Below are 19,035 nucleotides of genomic sequence, written 5' to 3'. Positions count from 1 at the left end.
TTAAAGTAGCGCGTTTTTAGTAAAAGTGTGCGTTGTTAGCCAAGCGAAACTATAAGTAGTATGTATATTAGATTAAATTAAACGACGTCTATGACGTCTTCTATCGACTTTTCGTTCACGTCGTCCTCGCGAATATTATCTTCTTCTTCGCTCGCGTTCTCGTTGTTCTCGTCGCTCTCTTCATTATCACTATTTTCTCCGTCTTTTGGCGCGTCCATGGAGATTTCTAAAAGTTCCTCTCGCGCTTTCTCCACCTTCCCGGGTAACTCGACGACGGCGAGCTTAATGCCGGATTGCGTCACCGCGCGCCTACCACCGTGTCGAGTAACTGAATACGCAACGAGTAGCCGACACCCATCTTGCGCGATTGTCGGGTAATTAAAGTGTAAACCAGGACTAGAGTCTTCTAAGAGTTGTAACTTCGACCATTTGTGACCGTCCGAGGAGAGCGCGACGGAGAGTTTCCTTCGAACGCCACTCATGGCATCATTATATGCGAGCGCGAGAGATCCTCCTAAATTTGTCGGTGCGCCTTTCGAACTTTCCAATCGAATTAGATTAACTTTCGAGTTTGGATTCGGAACGCTCGTTCGTTCGGCGTTCGACCACGATTTACCTCCGTCTTTTGAAATTTGCTTGTATAAATATTTCTCGCCGGAACGATGGAGCAACAACAAATCTTTCGTGTCACCAACCTCCGCGACGGTACCTTCAATGAGCCAACGCACGCCTCTCGCTCTGTACGAACCAACGACTGACCAGGATTTGCCTTGATCTTTTGAGAGCAAAACGCCCGCGGACGTTCTCGTTCCTTTCGAGACGCTCGGTTTACACGTGTTGGAATGCGGTGATTCTCGCCACATCGGTAGTACCCAATACCCGGTAGGTTCGTGCACCGCGAGCTGATTAGAAACCAGTTTCGGAAGATGATTGGATTCTGCCGCTTGCATCAAGATGGTTTTTGGTGCGCTCCACTGAATGCCGTCTAAAGATTTAATGACTTGAATGTCCCCTCCCGGCGCGTATTTCACTTTACCGTGACCGGCATTTTTTCTGCAACTCGTCGACGCGGCGTAGAACAACCACGCGACGCCGGTGTTTGGATCCTTGTGCCAAACAGGGCCCCATACAGCCGCTGTAGATGGTGTCACGGGAATTGGAATCACCATCGGTGGCGTCCACGTCCCAGTCGGGTCGTCCGCGAAGGAAATAACAATCTTCTGCCCGAACGCACCTTCGAAGGAATTGGACGCTTGCCACGTCGCCGCCCATTTCCACGGTGAGTTTTTCGGCGCCTCGCCAATCATCACCATGTGGCCGTACTTGAAACTCTCCCCATTTCTGAATAAAAACGATTGTTTCAACACGATATTCTTCTTCGCCTCCTTCGAGCCGCATCCATTCTTGTACCCGCCTTTGGCGATGTACGCTTCGGAGACGCCGATAGGATCGGGGATCTCCTTGGAGTGTCCGTCGACGTACACTTTACCTTTAAAATGCTTAATTAACGCCTTTTGCGTTTTCACTCGATCGTCGTCGACGATCAAGTCGTCTAGTATAACTTTTATCGGCGCGTTCGACGAGGATATCGCGTTGCTACTTATTGTGCTATTCTCAAACTCTCCTTCTTCGTGGTTATGGTACTCCGTATCCAGAATCTCGTTTGCCTTACCGTCACCTTCTCCCTCGTGGTTATTATCCTCGTCCTCGTCCCCGGGTTCGTCCTCGTCGTCCTGACGGAATCCTAAAATACTCTCCGCGTATTCGTGTCCAGGTATGTGTTCCCACACGTCGTGCATCGCGTGTCCAAACGCACTCATCATGCCCATATTATTAGCATCATCATCATCGTTATCATCGTTACGCTCTAATTCTATTTCGTTTCCTTTTGGTTTTCTGTGCGTCTCTTCCATGCTCGCAACTTCTTCGTTCGATAAGGAAGACGACGACGATGATGGATGTACCACTTTCTTTTGTTTGTGTTGAAGGCCGTGCGCTCGACTGTTTCGAGACTCGAGGAACTCGTTGGTATTCACGGGAGCGTGATGGGTGGAATACACGCGAGTCGAAGCCACGGTTAAGAGGTACAACGAAACGAGCAAGATGAAGAAGGTGGCGAAAGCGCGTCGCGCACTTTTCTTGCTCGCCGCAGACATCTTTTTTCGTGCGTGTGTGGGTGGATGGGGAAGAACTGAGGAAGCATTGTGTGATATCTTTCTTTAAAATACACGCGCGCGTATCGCACTATCGATTAAAACTAAAAATGCATTTCAACTAATCTCATTCACTCTTCCTCTCGTTTTTCAACGACAGATTTACTATTTGTTTTTATTTTCTCGCGCGTTTGGTAGCAGCGCTCGTGGGTGCCTTACTTAGTACGGCTCGCTTCTTCGTCGTCGCCGGTTTCTTCTTGTCCTCCGTCTTTGTTTTCTCCTTCTTTGGCTTTTTACCCACAGGCGCGGTCTCGTTGACCTCCACGAACGCGTCAACGTTCGCATCGTCGTCGTCTGCAAAAGCACCGTCCTCCTCTCCGCCGACGACATCCGCTTTGTTTGCTCTTTCAAAGACGAGGTCGTCTTTAAAACCGTACCTGGCGTAGCCGTCCGTTTCCGCCGCGCGATCGATGGTCAATTTGTCTGGAGAGATGTCTTTATCCGTATCTTCAAAGACGTAATCGTCTTCGTATAATATCGATTTGAGCGAGCTTGCTGCATCATCGGTGTCATCTTCGGACCCACTTAATTCGCCGTCATGATATTGAGTGTAATTGGAGAAGAAGGATCGAAAATTTGCTCGAGTAGGAGCCTCAATCGTGCAGCCTCGTTTTCGAGCACTTTCAACGAGCGCACCCCAATTTGGATCCGTCATCATGGCTTTCGCGTTTCCTAGAACAAACATGGAGCATTTAGCGCGCGTTAAGCCGACATTTATGCGACGTTCGTCCGCGACGAAGCCTAATACATTACGTCTGCTTTTGGTATTAGCATTCGAAGCTTTTTTCGAGATTTGAAACATATCGTTCAAGGGCGCGCGCACGAGCGAGAAAATGACGACGTCCTTCTCGCTTCCTTGAGAGTTATCGATGGATAACACCTCAACGATACGACCGTAGTTGTGCATTCCACCAAACTTTCTCTCAAGTTTGCGACGAATCATCGAAACTTGCGCCCGATACGGAGAAATGATGGCAATTTTTGGACCTTCTCTTTTCAGTACTGGATTCGCTTTCAACAGCTGATGCGCAAGCTCGACGGCAAAAGTCGCTTCTTCTTCGTTTACCCAGGAAAAGCCACTCGACGAAGACTCTTCTTTTCCATGCTGCACGTCGTAAAATACAAAAGGCTTGTATAATTTACACTCGTGCCATTCTCGATAGTTTTGCGTTAAAAGTCCTGGTCCATCGCGCAACTCGCCGCCGTAGAATTGATCCGAGGGAAACTCTCTAATTTCTGGAAGCATTCTGTATTGCGTCGACAACTTGTGCACCGGATATGCTGAATCCATGAGTCTTTTAAACAAGGATTGCTCGTAGTTGTTCTTGGCGCACTCTCGAGAAAGTACTGTGGCCGGTAACTGCGCCGGGTCACCAACTAAGTAGACTTGTTTCGCCTTAATTTCCGTCAATGGAATCAATATCGATGGCTCTACCGCTTGCGCGGCTTCATCTACGATGATGACGTCAAACTTTGTCTTCATCCTACGGAAAATTTCAGACCCGGCAGCGGACAACGTCGTGCACACGATTTTAGCCTCGTCTAATATGATTCGTCTGAAGCGTCTGTTATCCTGGAAGGAACCGAATTTCTTGAGACCTTTTTCATCTTTACCTCCGCCACCGCTGAAATACTCTTTTCCGTAGTCTTGTTTTATGCGCTCTTCAATGAGCCTTTCTAAACTTACATTCGCCACGTCTTTTCGGAAATTGCCGCCGACACGCACGATGCTAGGCTTATAAGACTTCCCGTGTTCATCGAGTAATTCCTTACGCAAAATTCTACGGACAATTTCATCAACGGCTGAATTTGAAGGCGCGCAAACTAAAATTTTCGATCGTCTGGATATGCTAGGTCCCATGAGTTCGATTGGAATAGTGCTCGAGGGAGCGGTGTGGCCCCTTCTCTGGTTTTCAATATTGGCACTGTTCTTGTTTCCGTCGTTGGTTCCGTTGTTTTCTTCGTCATCGTCCGAAGTGTCGCCTAAATCGATGTTCGGCAAGCAATCTCTTGGATTAGTTATTCCAAACAACCACGGTTGCGCCTTCATCCTCATCGCGAGCTTTTCTTCCTCGGTGATTGTACTTTTCTTTTTGTTGTTCCAATCATCTCCTCGGTTTGCGACGTGATTGCGATTTATCGGTTGCGCTGCTAAAATCACCGATAAAAGGGAAATAATCGTGGTGGTTTTCCCCGTCCCCGGTGGTCCTTGAATTAACACGAGCGGATTTTCTTTCGTGAGCGCCGTAGTCGTCGCAATTTTGAGCTGCGATTGATCTGACCTTCCTTTTGCTTTCATCGCGTCCGATAAATCTTTCGGGATTTCCCAGCTCGGTTGATATTGCCGCTGTTGCTTATGCTGCTGCTCTTTCTTCTGCTTTTTCGTTACGTTCGCGTTACTAACGGTTGTGTTATCGCTATTATTGCTCGCATCCAGGATCAAATCAGCGAATGGAATAGAAGAAACTTCTTGCACGGCGAGCCACTCCCGTCGCGCCGTGCTCATATTGCACACGCGCGTCAAGTGCCACGAGTGGTTGTTACTCAATAACTTAGCTCGAATATTCGCGAGTCTCTCGTTATCTTCGTCCAACGCATCTTTAGTGCTATTCGTCTGTCGCTGTTGCTGTTGCCCAGATTTTTTCTTCTGTATCATCGGTGGCGAAAACAAGCGCACTTTCACTTCCGTATCGCTCACTCTCCCTTGGCAAAACGCGAAGCAATAATCCACGCCTTTTTCAATCTTCTCGTCTTCGGAGACCGAGTTCAGCTTGGAGAGGAAGAGTAAATCGTTCTCGTTGAACTGTTCGCACTGTTGCTGCGTTTCGAACGACGCGACGGCGGTGTACAAACACATCTTCAACGTCTTTTCCTTTTGCTCCTCGTCTTTTTTATTCTTCTCGATGGTGGTTGAGCTTTTCGTCGTCGTCGCCGCCGCCGCGGTGGTGGTGGTGGTGGCGGCGTTTTTAGAGGACAACGCGTTCACGCGCACGGCGCACTTCTCGCACACGACCGTCGCGCTGCCGTTCCCGTCTCCTTTCAAAACGATCGCTTTCGCTTCCTCCAACAAGAACGAAGAGAAGCACTGGATGTATTCTTTCGCGTTGGAAAAGCGCAAAGGGATCGGTTTCAACGAAGAAGAGGGAGTTTTGGTGACAGTCTTTTTAGCGGTATTACTTTGTTGATACGCACTCATGCTCTCAGCGTAGATTTTATAGTAATCCCAGGCGAGGATTTGGGTGAGGAACGGGGCGAACGCGCCGAGGGTGTCGTCGCCGTCGTCGTCGTCGCCGACGCCGCCGCTCATTTTGAGATGAGGGCTGAACGCTTTTTTTTTGACGAAAATAAAGAAAATTACAAAGAGGAGGAAAGAAGAAAACACGAGCGAGCGCGAACTATGGTATTACATCCGAGGCTGTGTAAACGCTCTCGCACCCACGAGGGATGCGCCCAATCTCACTCTCTCTCTTTTGTTGTTCGTGTTTTTGTTCGTGTTGTTCTTGTTGTCGTACCTTTGGTTTAACCTTGGAAATGAAATCCGATCCGTCGGCGCGACACTCTTCAAGCAGAACGCCCTTCTCTGGATATACGGTTAACATCCAACACTCTTTGCTGACCTCTTGGTCTCCTTCGTCTTCTTCTCCATCATCTTTTTTTTCCGTTTCTTCTTCTTTTTCTTCTTTTGACTCTTCTCTTTCTTCGTCTTCTTTTTTCTCCACCGCTGCTTCTGCTTTGGCTTCGTGCCACTTAAAATACCCAGGCGGAAAGTCTTCGGAATTCAGTCTCACCCAATCGCCTCGTCTCGCATCGACGCGAATAATCTCGTCGCAATGTTTACCTCCTATCGTATGCGCGTCTAATTTTGGTTTTATTCGAACAGGAACCCACGATTTAGAGACGACTCGAAACGTTCTCGTCCGGCTGTAGTCGATGGTCACCATGTGCTCGTGATCCAGCAAATCGCTAGCTTCCTTTGTCGCCAAGACTTGATTGACTGCCGGTAGCGTGTGCGAACCTCTCATGAACTTTAACAGGTCACCAAATTCAGGGTGCGTGGTGAGCATCCAACCGAGCGTTTTCAGATTGTCCTTCTTCTCTTCTTTCTTCTTGAATTTCACTTGATCTTCTTCTTCTTCTTCTTCTTCTTCGTCCAAAATTTCAAGCCAATCGCCGTGCTTTGAAACGGCAACGACCTTTTCACCTTTCTTTTTCACCCCACGAAGCGATGAATCGATGTGTGGTTGCATTCTCACCGGAACGCGAGCGTACGAAACTAACCACTCTTGTCTCAATTCACCGCGTTTTGCCCTTTTCGTCAGCAAATGCCACGACTCCTCGTTCCCGTTTAACGCCGAATCGATTCGTCCAATGAAACTCGCATGCGTTGAATTTGTTCTGTCCCCGTGATTATTTTTTTCTTCAAACGCGTCTCGTTCAAACGCGGTCCCGCCAACTGCAAAACCTTGTAATCCTAAGAATTGGTGTTCCAACGGAGTCACTCGTTTCGAGTTCCTCTCCACGTGTTCGACTAAATCGTTCAAGTCCAACTTCATTCTTTTTGTTTTTCCTTTTCTTTTTTTTTGTGAGCGTTTTTTTTTATCAACAACTTTTTTTTTTTTTCTCCTCCTGCTCTCTCTCTCTACAAAATCTGCTCGTCGTCCTAAATATGGGACGACGACCAACGAATAAGAAACAAAAGGCAACGAAGAAGAATACGGATTCTTCTGTTTCTCCTCCTCCTCCTCCTTCGACTCTTCTTTCCGTCGTACCGGATTTCGGCGATCAAAAGAAGAAGACGAAGAAGAAGAGAAAAGAACGAGAAGAAGAAGAAGAAGAAGAATTCGCGCCGGCGGTAAAAACGACCACAACAACTGTCCTCCCTTCCACCAAGAACAGAAAACAACGCAGAGCGGAAGCGAAGCTCGCGACGGAGAAGGGAGAGAAAGATGAAGGAATTAAAGAAGATGATCAATCACAACAACAACAAAAGGAGGAAGAGGAGGAGAAGAAGAAAGAAGATGAAAAGGAATTGACGCCTCCTCGAGAGGTGGACGTGGAACACGAGGGCGAAAATACCACCGTTCGCGAGATTTTACGTTTGCCGAGATATTTCGATGATGACTTTGAAGCGGCTGCCATGCGGTGTTTTCGGTGCGGTAAAGGTGGTCACCGCGAGTTTGAGTGCACGTTACCGGCGAAGCAAAAGCCGTGTCACTTGTGCGGTGATTTTGACCATCAAGCGAGAGACTGCCCGAAAGGTTTATGTTTCAACTGTTTGACGCCGGGACACAGGTCGAGAGATTGCGAGGAAAGGAGAGGTATTGGAAGAGACCAGCAGTCTCTGTGTTGTTTGAGGTGCGGGAGATCTGGACACGTCGTAGAAAAGTGCATGTTTACGTTTTCAGAGGCTGATTTGAAGCGCATGCCGTGTTACGTGTGTGGAGAGTTCGGGCACTTGTGTTGCGCGCCACAAGATTCGCAACCTCCCGGAAAACTAAGTTGCGTGAAATGCGGCGGCGAAGGACACGTGGAGAGTACGTGTAGACATTCGAACTTCCGAAGGTCTCAAGGCGGTTTCGAATGTTTTAATTGTGGTGGTCCACATTTAGCGAGAGAGTGTCCCAATTCGAGACTCTCGGGCGGAGCCGCATCGCGATATTCACCTTCGCATTTAGGCATCAAAGGAGGTGGTGGATGGGGCGGAACGGGTAGCAGTGGAAATAATAGCATGAGTAGATTAGGTAGTGGTGGTGGTGGTGGTGGTGGTGGTGGTGGAATGTACGGTGGAGGAGGAGGAGGAACGTTCTTTGGAGGAGGAGGAGGGCGATTTACGCCTAAAACATTCCCGAATGTACCACCGAGATTCCAAGGGCGCATTGATACCTCCAACTCGGTGCCACCACCGTCCGGCAAGTACCATAAATTCGATTAGAACATATAGATAGTTGTCTGTAAATTATCTCTCTTATTAAAAAAGGATTAATAGTATGTGCTTGTGTCTCTCTATCTCACTCTTTAAAAATGTTTATCGATACCATCTCTCACTCTCTCTCTCTCTCTCTCTCTTTCCCTCAAACGAACGAAAGAATCCCGCCGTATCTTTGTCTCTCTCTATTTCTCTGTCTCTCTCATTAATTCTCTGAATGAATAATACCTCCTATCGCTTTACGAACATTGATGAATTTACCCAGTAATACCATGTTCGGTTTCGAATTCGCCAATCGCCTTCTTCGCGACGTCTGTCGACAAATCTTCCGGCTTCTCCCACGTCAATTCAGTGTCTTTAAAACCGGCCCAGCGGACCAAGTACTCTTTGCGTCCAGCTTCTGGATACGCGATACCGATGATGGTGTCGACTTCAGGCTCAGCCTTTGCTTCCGCCTTTGCCTTCTTTTTTGGATGGTGCTCAGGTCCGATCGGGACGTGCTCCCACTGCCCGTTTTCCTTTTTAACGTAATCCTTGCACTTCTCAATTTTTCGTCGAGACATCGCGTTCTTCACGCCAGCTTCGCTCGCATCGAGCGCTTTGCACAGCTCGTGTAAAGTGTGCGATCTTGCGGTTTGCTTCGTCAAAAACTGTGTGCAAAAAAAAATAGTCAGTCAGTGTATATTCCAAGAGAAAAAGAAGCGAGTTTCTCTTTCTTTCTTCTTTCTTCGACTCGTTTGCGCGCTCAGCTGCAAGCATTCATCACTCTTGGTCCGTGACCTTTCAAACGAATTTTCTCAACGCATTTGTCATCATCGCGCGCAAAGAAGAAGAAGAAAGTGTCCACCTTTATTGCGCGCGCTTTGTTTTCTCCGAGAAGGAAAATACGCGGAAGTCGTGCGACGAGCGATTCAAAATTCAAACGCGATTCAAAATTCAAACCCGAAGAGGAGAACTAAAGGGGACAAAAACAAAAAAACAAAACTTACCGAATAATCGATGTGCTTGTGCGCGTGCGCAGGAACTTCCTCCGCCGCTGGCGGTTGCTCTAATTTTTGAGACATGTTTTGCGCGTTGTTGTGTGTGTTTAAAGTGTGTGTGGTAGAAAAAGTGTGTGGTTTTGTTGTGTGTTGGTTTTCTTTTTTGTTTTTTTGGAGAGAAAAGAGCGAGGGGGGGGTGCTCAAAATTCTCTCTCTCCGAGCCTTCTCACAGAATCAGATTCGTTTTCGCCCAAAAAAATCCGAAAAAACGTATCTAACCAATCGAGCCTTCACGTCACTTTTTGTTATTGAACCGTCGCGCGCGCTCACAAACGCTCCTTTTGAACACGCGCGAAAACACACGCACAAAAAAAAGAAGCAGAGAGACGCTCGATTGCCTGCGCTTTAAAACTGTATCTTCTGAGGTAACTGCGAGATCGCCTTTTAAGAGGTGAAAGAGAGAGAGAGGTTAAATTAAAAAAATGGGACCGAAAAAGTCGCCATCGAGAAAATCGAAATCGAAAGAACCAACGCCCGATCCGCCGAGCGGGTTAGGAGATGTGGATAACACTAATAACAAAGGAGGAGGAGACGATGGAAAAGATGAAGATGCGGGAGGGAAAGTTTCGTCCCCAAAAGGTGGAAAAAAAACCGTAGAAATGATACAAAACGAAATAGCAATGTTAGAGAAGCAAGCGTACGATACGAAATCGAAGCTCTTGAACGAGTCGCAATTTTCCGAGCTTCTTGGATTGCAAAGCGAAGACGAGCCTGAATTTATTGACGAAATTATAGAGATGTACACCGCAGACGCTCGATCAATGTTAGACGAATTGAAGACTCTGTATAGCGCAAAAGACAAAGAGATTGACTTTGATGTCATTCGCGGGACTTTGCACAAATTAAAAGGGTCCTCGTCGACGTTTGGCGCGGATGGAGTGACAGAGATGTGCGACCAGCTTCGCGAGCTGTGCATCGAGAAAAACGTGAAAGACGCGAGGGAGGGGCCCAACTCGTTGGTTGAGCTCGAGAAGAGAGTGGAGATTTTGGCAGAATTTTTGACAAAGTACATGGAGAAGCTGAAAGAGCTCGCGGCTGCGAAGAATCAATCTTGAATCCATTCGTCATCATTCTTTTGATATTCTTCTATTGGTATGTGTGTGTGTATGTGTGTGTATAGTAATTTAGCTCGAGAACCAAGGACAACAACAAGCCAACATTTTTTTTGTTTGCCGGTGTAATTCTACAAATAAACTACATGGAAACAACAACTACGTTAAATACATTAAGACGAGCGAAAGCTCGCGTTTAAGCTAGAAAGGAGCGAAACTGCCGGTTCAACCTTTTCAGATATCGTTCGACGATCGTACGATCCTTTTTGCATAGCTAAAGAGTGACCCATGTAAATCGCCAGCGCCTCCAGTTCTTTTTCGCTGGCGTTTGTTCTTCTCAAATGCGTGACAATCATATCACGAACCAAGTGCGGATTGGTTCGTTTTCCCGTCAGTCTCATGGACGTGGATGTAAACAGCCTATAAATTCCAGCATCGTTGAACGGTTGCCCATTCTTTCTCGAAAACAAAAAATCGTGCTGCGGCTTTAAATGCTCCCTATAGTTGTTCACAAAATTTTCCAAGTGCGGGTACAAATCCGGAGCAATCACCAACGGTGGACGAACGCCGTAGTCTTTCCCTGTTTTGTAGTCATTTGGCCCGTGTTTAATAATCCATCTCGCTTCTTTCTCGTCTTCTTTCTCTTCTCGAATTAAAGTCTTTCCTATGCGCAACTCTCTCAAAGTGCGCTGACGATCGGGAACACACGACAAAATGGCAAAAATCAAATATCTTTGCATGCTCCATGCGATAGCACTTTGCGATCTTTTGTGACTCGTGACGTAATTCAGGGCCATTTCATCTTTTAATATATCGCATACTTGGAGGTAGTCCCCCCAATCGAGCCATTTCAATTTCTCGTTCGACATGAGAGGAGATTTGGACGCTCTGCTTTTGGCATCTTTGGCGAGTCTTCGCAACTCTTTGATGAGAGGAATATCTTGATAAGGCAAAGCATCTTCACCGGGTTGAAATTTCGATTTAGCGCCGTACATAAACTTTGCAGCAGCTATGCAACTTCTCGTGATGAGCAATTCGTAGTTTGCCGAGATGCCTCTTTCTACGGTGAGATATTGTAAGTAATCGAACGTCACATCCGCGGCGCTTGCTTTCATGCTCGGGAAAAGCATCGAGAGCGATTTCAAATCTTCGACTTTGTATTCTTTCTCTTTCACGAGCCAACCGCAGATACCTCGTATGTGCTCTTCGTATTTGTTCGCCGTGACGTTTGCAATTGGTGCTTCCTGAGGCCCAAGTCGTCGTCGAGTGAGGAACGTTTTCATTTTCGAGAGTTCTTTTTGTAACGAGTTTGGGAGATCGGAAAAGCTCAGACGATAATTTTCCAGCTGCGAGTTTCTTTGCGTCACTCGCACGCCGTCGCACAGAACTCCCGTGCGTATTCTCCGTTTCATTCGTTTTAGTGTTCTTTTTTTAACCGGTGATTGTAGTGGTGATGATGAAGAAGATGATGTGCTGCTGTTTTCGTTCTCTTCGTTTTCCTCCAATATGTGCACCTTCAATTTTACCGCTTCTTCTTCCTTTCCTTCCTCTTCTTTTCGTCGTTGCCGTTCCGCTTGTTTCATTCTTTTCTTTTCCAGGATCATTTCTTCTCTTTCAGTCGCCGCGGCTAACTTCTCCTTTTCTTCTCTGTACTCTTTTTCTCTCTCCATTTTCCTTTCCTCTCTCGCCTTCTTCCTCTCTTCTCTTTGCACTTCTTTCTCTTCCTCCTCGGTCCAGATTCCCAATTTCTCTCTCAACGCCCTCGCTAAATCTTTCTTATCAACTCCGATAGTTTCAAGTAAATCTTCTCCGTTTACGCGAAGTAAATCTCTTGGATGTTTAATAGAGCTCTCTCGTAGTAATTTCACGACCTCTCGAACGTTTATTTTTGCGTTGTTGTCGTTACACTTTTGGACAAAATCCGGAAGCGCGAAAGGGTCGTTTCTTTTGAGCATCTTCTTGTACGTTTCCTCTTCGTCTTCCCTCGAGGAGGAGGAAGAAGATGCCACGCTCGCGTTCACAACGACTGAGGATGATTTGCGACGAACACATGTCGTCAGTATTTGTGCGTGTTGGTTGTGCTGAAAGTGGTCATGCTGCTGCTGAGCAGCGCGTGTGTGAAACAGAGTACGAGTTGAAATGTATCTGCGCATTTTTTTTCAAGAGAGTTTTTGTCCTTCCTTCCCCTCCCTCTCTTTTTTTTTCTTGAGGGGGAGCAACGGAGAGCCTTGAGCCGAATGTACCTACAAATAATACTAGTAGCCTAAAAACTATTATTCTACTACACCTCGAAGCGAGTACCGACGCACTCTTCGTGCTTCTTCCAAAACTTACCCATCATCTCCTCGGTAATCGGTTTCGCTTTCGGTTCGTGAGGTTCCGGGAAACCTTTACCCCGCATACCGTGCGACGGACCGTAAAATTTACCGCTTTCCACATCCATCGAGTACGAACACAGTAAGATACCCGCCGCACCATCTTCAGCAGATTGAAAGAACGGTTTGATGAGATTCATCACAAAGTGGTTAAATCTTCCTCCTGATTTTGCGTGCGTGGTTTGTAATTCAGTCGCCGCAAAGCCTGGATGCGCGACGAGCGCTTTCACGTTTGTAATCTTTTTTTTACGCAAACGCGAGTCTAGCGCTTTGGTAAACACAATGTTTGCTAGTTTGGTTTGCCCATACATTTGCCAAGGAGTAGAGTAGTGTTCAGAACATTCTGGGTGTTTTTCTAACGACGTTAAATCGAACTCGCCGTTCGTATTCGCGGCAACCGACGCGTGATTCACGACTCGCGCGTCTTTGGATTTTGACAGCAACGGGAACACGCCTTGCGTCAACAAAAAGTGCGACAAACAGTTCACTTGCATTTGCTGGTCGAATCCGTTTTCCTCGGTGCCTTTGAATGGCAACGCCATGATCCCCGCGTTGTTGCACAAAACGTCCAAAACGTCCGCGTTCTTCTTCACTTCCTTGACGGCTTTTCGTACCGACGAAAACTTTTGCAAATCGCAATCGATGTGAATCGCATCTGGAGCACCGTGCGCTCGGCCAACTCTTACGACTTCCTCCCACGCCTTCTCGCTCCGATCGCTCGTTCGGTTCAGCATTAAAACTTTCGCGCCTTTTTCTGCAAATCCTTTCGCCAACGCTAATCCCGTCCCCGAAGTTGTCCCGGTTATCGCAACAGTCTTGCCTTTTTGTTCCGGCGTTTTATCCAATAAATCTCTCCAAATCACAGAGTCGCACTTCAAAGGCTCGTACTCTCGAAACAACGACGCGATGCCGACAGATGCGACCCCGACTCCAGCCACGGCCGCGTACAGCGCAGCCATTGATTTGATTCGATGATGATGCGTTTGTTCTTGGCAACGAACTAACTCACTTGCTATGCATAATAATGGCTAGTTTTTTTTCTTTTTCTGTGTGCAAAAGTGGCAAAAGTTGCTCTCTTAAAAAAAAAAGTCAACCAAAGCTCCCTCACAAAACACACACTACTTTTCGTTGTTTGTGAGATCGGATCGTTTATAACAACTTTGAAAGTTCTTCTTCACTTCGTATCACACACACACACGCAGAGATACACAGAGTAATCGAAAAAGATCATCAGTAACAGCGGCACACGAGGAGTGTGAAAAGAGAAAAAAGAATCATGAGCGTGATGGGAAACGCGAACCCGTCGGTGCTCGGTGAAGGCGCGAGCGAAGAAAAAGGCGAACACGCTCGTTTGCAATCTTTCGTCGGCGCGATGGCCATCGCGGACTTGGTCAAATCGACTCTCGGACCGAAAGGGATGGATAAGATTTTACAATCGGTTTCGAAAGGGAACGCAGTGACCGTGACGAACGATGGCGCGACGATATTGAAATCTATTTACGTGGATAATCCAGCCGCGAAGGTGTTGGTGGACATATCGAAAGCGCAAGACGACGAGGTGGGAGACGGGACGACCTCGGTCGTCGTTTTCGCCGGGGAGTTGTTGAGACAGGCGGAGTTGTTGGTGAACCAAAAGATTCATCCGATGACGATTATCCAGGGGTTTCGAGAGGCCTGCGACGTGGCCAGGCAGGCTTTGGAGGACGCCGCGAGAGATAATCACGCGGACCAGGAGAAGTTTCGAGAAGATTTGATGAACATCGCGAGGACGACGTTGAGTTCAAAAATTTTGACCCACGATAAAGATCATTTCGCGAAATTAGCCGTAGATGCCATCCTGCGATTGAAAGGATCAGGGAACTTAGAGATGGTCCAGTTGATCGAGAAGCCCGGAGGGAGTTTGAAGGATTCGTATTTGGACGAGGGGTTTATTTTGGACAAGAAGTTTGGCGTCGGGCAACCGAAGAGGATCGAAAACGCGAAAATTTTAATCGCGAATACTGGGATGGATACGGATAAAATTAAAATTTACGGCGCGAGAGTACGAGTGGATTCGATGACGAAAGTAGCGGAGATTGAAGACGCGGAGAAGTTGAAGATGCGAAACAAGTGCGAGAAAATTATCGCGCACGGCTGCAACGTGTTTATCAACCGACAGTTGATTTATAATTACCCGGAACAGATTTTCGCGGACGCCGGAGTGGCAGCGATTGAACACGCCGATTTTGAAGGCGTGGAGCGATTGGCTTTAGTTACTGGTGGAGATATTTTGAGTACGTTCGATACTCCGGAATCGGCAAAGTTAGGGGAGTGCGATTTAATCGAAGAGATTATGATTGGCGAAGATCGTTTGATTAAATTCTCCGGCGTGGCGAAAGGCGAGGCATGCACGATTGTTTTAAGAGGGGCATCCACGCATATTTTAGCCGAAGCGGAACGTTCCCTGCACGATGCGTTGTGCGTGTTGAACACGGCGGTTAAGGACTCGCGCGTTATCTGTGGCGGCGGGTGCGCGGAGATGATCATGTCCAAAGCTGTTGAACAACTCGCCGAAAAGACGCCGGGGAAGCGTTCGCTCGCGATGGAGTGCTTCGCCAAAGCATTGAGGTGCATTCCATCGATTATTTGCGATAACGCGGGTTTAGATTCCGGTGAAATCGTTTCGCAGTTGAGAGCGAGACACGCGGAAGGTGAAACGAACATGGGCGTGAACGTTTTGAACGGACAAGTTGGCGATATGACCGAGTTGGGTATTACCGAAAGCTTTAGAGTGAAACAACAGGTACTTTTATCCGCCACGGAGGCAGCGGAAATGATTGTCAGAGTGGACGATATCATCAAGTGCGCGCCGAGACAACGAGCGGATTAGTAGAAGAAAGAGCAAAGGAGAAAAGGGGAGGAGAAAGAAAACGTTTTGCGGACGGCGGTGCGCAAAGGAGTAAACTAAAAATAGAAGAATACATATTTAGAGAGTGTCAGTGATGCAAAAGGCAGCAATACGTAGGAACAATAAGAAAAAGAAGAAGAAGAGCAACAACAACAGCGTTTCAATCTAGTGCTGTGCGGTGAAATCCCAGGCACCACACCGCGACCAGTCCAACATTTTCCACTTCTTTTTTTATCGATTATCGTCTGTCCCACTTGGTTTGTCCTCATAATAAAAATGAGATTTTTCTACACGTCGTCTTTGTTCTCTATCCGATAACGAGCGAGCGATGCGACGACACGCCATCGAGCAGGTCGTCCTCTCCTCCTCTAATCGTCTGTCGAAGCGAAGACCGTCAGCGAAGAGATTCAAAACTGATCTCATCCCGATGTTTGTCGGCGCTTTAATAGCGTGTTTTTTCCTCTCGATCGTCTGGACCGTTCGAATACAAAAAGTTGAAGAGAAAAAACACGGAGGAAAGGACGTGTTGGACGGATTAGTCCCGAACACGAACACGAAATTCTTGAAGAGTACTCCTCCGGAAGAGTTTTCCGCGATTCCTAAAGACGATTACGCCAACGATGACGATATTGATGATGATAACGAGGATGACGATAATGAGAGAGGAAGAGATGATGAAGAGCAACAACGACAGGAGGAAGAAGAGGAGAAAAAACGAAGACAAGCTACAGACGAGTACCAGAAAAATATCGAGAACAGAGCGAAAGCGACGTCGAGAATGAACGAACACACTCGAGAAGAAGTCATCGAGGAGCTTTTCGAGAAGGCTCAGCGCGAAGATGAGAAAAAGCACGACGCGCAGGTGTTTGAAAGTTTATCGCTCGATGGAGAAGAAAAAGAAGAAGTGAAAAAGGCGGTTCTGAAGAAAGAGGAAGAGGTTGTTCAGCTATCGATGAAACCGTCGCTCGTACCAGTTGTTAAGAAAGAGAAGAAAGCAGAGAAGAGGAAAGAAACTGAAGTGGAAGAAATTGAAGAGGAAATCACGGACGAGACGAAGGCTTCGGTTGCGCAAAAGGCGAGAAAACACAAATCGCTCCACGCGACAACTTTGAAACATCTCGCCGCTTTGGCGAGGACTCCGACGGTGCTCTCTTTGGAGAGAAAAGTGACTGCGCATGGTAAGATTACGTGTGGTGGTACGGAAGCCGTCGTATTCAAGACGTGGCATAACTTTTTCACCGCAAACGAGAACATCACGCGAACTTTACCTCCGGTGGAACCGAGAATAACCGAAGTGGTCAATCACGCGCAACGGTATTGTAGACATCGAGGCGAGTGCGACTTCACGAAAATCTATGCGAACGTGAAATTGAAAAACGACGAAAATATGAATAAGAAACAACCCTATAAAAACGATGAGGTATTGCCCACGTGTGCAGTCGTCGGGAACGCTGGTTCGCTCAGGAACGCAAAGTTTGGCGAAGAAATTGACGCGCACGATATTGTTTTGCGTTTCAACAATGGTCGCGCGAAACATTTCGAGAAGCAAGTGGGTACAAAAGGGCATCTTCGAATGTATAACGGACCGTACGTCGAGGGCAAAATGGGTGGTGAAGTGACCATAGCACAGCTTAGAGATTCGAGCGTGAATCATTGGATTCGACAATATGAAAAGCATCGTGAGACGTTCCCAGAATCGTTCATCATGGACCCAGAAATTATTTGTCGAGCTTGGGATTTAGTGAACAGAGAAGGGGAGAAACCTTCCTCTGGTATGGTTGGCATCACGTTTGCCATGCGCTTATGCAGTTCAGTAGATATTTACGGGTTCAGCGCTGAGTCATACTTCAACGAAACAGAACGTCCGCACTATTACGACTGGGAACGACCGAAGCTGGGAAGAGAAAACGTGCACCCGTTTGAAGCCGAGCGTAAGATTTATAAAGCTTTGCAGAAAGAAGGTTTGATTACGCTTCACGAAGTAGAGGTAGGAGATGAGAATAGTAATAATCCTAGCAACGATAGTAGTACTAGCAGCAGCAGTAGCAGCAATAGCAACAATCACGATGAAAATTGAAAAAAAAATGATTTCTTCTTCAATAATTTTACACGTACACACACACACACGCATACGCATCAGAGTTAAAGAATGGCACAACAACCTCCTCCGCTCTCTTCGCTCAACCAGGCCATCGAGAAAGCTTTAGAAAGCGTGACTGAGTGCGAGAGATCTCTTAACACCGGAGAAAACGACGGTCTGATAAATAAAATGGAATCTTTAGTCAATCACTTCACTCTTTTACGGGAAGCCTCGAGTACCGATGAGACGGAAATTCCAATCTCAGTTATCAAACAGATCGACGAAGGGAAACGGCCGATGGCGAGAATGGTGGAGAGAATACTGAGCGTGGGGAAGACGAACGAGGTGACGAAAGGGAAGGCGAACGTGTTTGCGGAGTTTGAGAAGAGTTTAGAAAAGGAGTTAGGAGAGAAGAAATAGAAAATTTAGAAACGCAGAAACAACACACAGAATAGTTTATGCGTATAGGTAGAAGCAAACAAAATAGCGATGTAGAGTTACGTAGAGAGTTGATAATAACTATAATAAAAGGCAGAGCAAAAGCCGAACGTGCATAGAAATGTGTGCAAATCTTAATATTTTCTTTTACGTGTATCTCGTATCTACTCTATTAAAATGTTATACAAACGCGCTGCGCCGGCGAAAGAGAGAGAGGGAGAACGAAACATCATCGTCATCTTCACCTCCGCGAATAAATTCCCTTCTCTCTCTCTACTTCTCTCTATGTAACGATAAAAACGAAGAATAAACATGTGAATGACCGATCGTCTCAGCAACACTGCGACTTTTGTCTGTTTTGTCCCGCGTTTGCATCTAAAACGACGCCGCCTCGCCCTCCTTCCTGCGGCGTCGCTCTCGCCTGTTTCGGCAACTTATTCGCAATGGAATAAAACAAATCGTTCACGCACTCCCCACTCTTAGCGCTTGTTTCTAAAAATATTGACAATTTTTGCTCCTCCGCGTACGCTTCCGCCTCTTCCTTCGACACTTTCCGCATGTCTTTACAATCGCTCTTATTCCCGGCTAGAGCGATGACTAAATTCGCGTTTCCTTGTCGTTGCAGTTCTCTCACCCAACTCTTTGCCCGTTGCCAGGACTGTTGCGATTGCATATCGTACACAATAATCGCCGCAGCTGCGCCACGATAATACATCGGTGCTAACGAGTGATACCTTTCCTGTCCAGCCGTATCCCAAATCTCAAACTTTACCACATGATCGTCAACCGTCACCGTTTGTGTCATGAAGGCAGCACCGATCGTGCTCTCTTGGTGCTCAAAGAATTGTCCTTTGACGAATCGAAGCACCAAGGAGGATTTCCCGGCGCCCATGTCTCCTAACAGCACCAGTTTTGCCTGCGTTTGAGATTGTTGCGCTCCATGTGAAGAGTTGGACATGATGTTTACTCTTCCAGAAAAAGAGAAGAAGGCAACTTCTTTCTTTCTCTATTAATTATAATAACG

At 47.0% G+C, this 19,035-nt stretch overlaps 12 protein-coding genes across 12 annotated transcripts; 5 read left to right on the top strand and 7 right to left on the bottom strand.

Annotated features, from left to right (window-relative positions):
- Positions 1-77: 77 nt before the first annotated feature.
- Positions 78-2,156, bottom strand: Bathy01g05620 (exported exo-alpha-sialidase; the record flags this gene model as incomplete). The annotated part of the gene is made up of 1 exon (XM_007515628.1): positions 78-2,156. One exon carries the CDS (start codon positions 2,154-2,156, stop codon positions 78-80), a length of 2,079 nt encoding a protein of 692 aa, XP_007515690.1.
- A 172-nt stretch (positions 2,157-2,328) lies between these two features.
- Bathy01g05610 (predicted protein) lies at positions 2,329-5,520 on the bottom strand (the record flags this gene model as incomplete). Its single annotated transcript, XM_007515136.1, has 1 exon — positions 2,329-5,520. One exon carries the CDS (start codon positions 5,518-5,520, stop codon positions 2,329-2,331), a length of 3,192 nt encoding a protein of 1,063 aa, XP_007515198.1.
- Positions 5,521-5,608: 88 nt separating this feature from the next.
- On the bottom strand, positions 5,609-6,766 carry Bathy01g05600 (unnamed protein product; the record flags this gene model as incomplete). The annotated part of the gene is made up of 1 exon (XM_007515365.1): positions 5,609-6,766. The coding sequence occupies one exon, from the start codon at positions 6,764-6,766 to the stop codon at positions 5,609-5,611; it is 1,158 nt and encodes a 385-aa protein (XP_007515427.1).
- Positions 6,767-6,879: 113 nt separating this feature from the next.
- Bathy01g05590 (predicted protein) lies at positions 6,880-8,145 on the top strand (the record flags this gene model as incomplete). Its single annotated transcript, XM_007515701.1, has 1 exon — positions 6,880-8,145. The coding sequence occupies one exon, from the start codon at positions 6,880-6,882 to the stop codon at positions 8,143-8,145; it is 1,266 nt and encodes a 421-aa protein (XP_007515763.1).
- Positions 8,146-8,396: 251 nt separating this feature from the next.
- Positions 8,397-8,702, bottom strand: Bathy01g05580 (unknown protein; the record flags this gene model as incomplete). Its single annotated transcript, XM_007515408.1, has 1 exon — positions 8,397-8,702. One exon carries the CDS (start codon positions 8,700-8,702, stop codon positions 8,397-8,399), a length of 306 nt encoding a protein of 101 aa, XP_007515470.1.
- An 899-nt stretch (positions 8,703-9,601) lies between these two features.
- Positions 9,602-10,234, top strand: Bathy01g05570 (predicted protein; the record flags this gene model as incomplete). The annotated part of the gene is made up of 1 exon (XM_007515316.1): positions 9,602-10,234. The coding sequence occupies one exon, from the start codon at positions 9,602-9,604 to the stop codon at positions 10,232-10,234; it is 633 nt and encodes a 210-aa protein (XP_007515378.1).
- Positions 10,235-10,404: 170 nt separating this feature from the next.
- On the bottom strand, positions 10,405-12,384 carry Bathy01g05560 (predicted protein; the record flags this gene model as incomplete). Its single annotated transcript, XM_007515545.1, has 1 exon — positions 10,405-12,384. One exon carries the CDS (start codon positions 12,382-12,384, stop codon positions 10,405-10,407), a length of 1,980 nt encoding a protein of 659 aa, XP_007515607.1.
- A 128-nt stretch (positions 12,385-12,512) lies between these two features.
- Positions 12,513-13,565, bottom strand: Bathy01g05550 (short chain dehydrogenase; the record flags this gene model as incomplete). The annotated part of the gene is made up of 1 exon (XM_007515027.1): positions 12,513-13,565. One exon carries the CDS (start codon positions 13,563-13,565, stop codon positions 12,513-12,515), a length of 1,053 nt encoding a protein of 350 aa, XP_007515089.1.
- Positions 13,566-13,882: 317 nt separating this feature from the next.
- On the top strand, positions 13,883-15,475 carry Bathy01g05540 (T-complex protein 1 subunit beta; the record flags this gene model as incomplete). The annotated part of the gene is made up of 1 exon (XM_007515419.1): positions 13,883-15,475. The coding sequence occupies one exon, from the start codon at positions 13,883-13,885 to the stop codon at positions 15,473-15,475; it is 1,593 nt and encodes a 530-aa protein (XP_007515481.1).
- A 346-nt stretch (positions 15,476-15,821) lies between these two features.
- On the top strand, positions 15,822-17,570 carry Bathy01g05530 (sialyltransferase; the record flags this gene model as incomplete). Its single annotated transcript, XM_007515039.1, has 1 exon — positions 15,822-17,570. The coding sequence occupies one exon, from the start codon at positions 15,822-15,824 to the stop codon at positions 17,568-17,570; it is 1,749 nt and encodes a 582-aa protein (XP_007515101.1).
- Positions 17,571-17,642: 72 nt separating this feature from the next.
- Positions 17,643-17,993, top strand: Bathy01g05520 (predicted protein; the record flags this gene model as incomplete). Its single annotated transcript, XM_007515076.1, has 1 exon — positions 17,643-17,993. One exon carries the CDS (start codon positions 17,643-17,645, stop codon positions 17,991-17,993), a length of 351 nt encoding a protein of 116 aa, XP_007515138.1.
- A 349-nt stretch (positions 17,994-18,342) lies between these two features.
- Bathy01g05510 lies at positions 18,343-18,969 on the bottom strand (the record flags this gene model as incomplete). Its single annotated transcript, XM_007515043.1, has 1 exon — positions 18,343-18,969. One exon carries the CDS (start codon positions 18,967-18,969, stop codon positions 18,343-18,345), a length of 627 nt encoding a protein of 208 aa, XP_007515105.1.
- Positions 18,970-19,035: the final 66 nt, after the last annotated feature.

Source organism: Bathycoccus prasinos (genome assembly GCF_002220235.1).
Source record: "Bathycoccus prasinos genomic : Chromosome_1".
Taxonomy (NCBI): domain Eukaryota; kingdom Viridiplantae; phylum Chlorophyta; class Mamiellophyceae; order Mamiellales; family Bathycoccaceae; genus Bathycoccus; species Bathycoccus prasinos.
The sequence above is the reverse complement of the archived record's forward strand: the minus strand, read 5'-3'. Positions and strand labels throughout refer to the sequence as shown.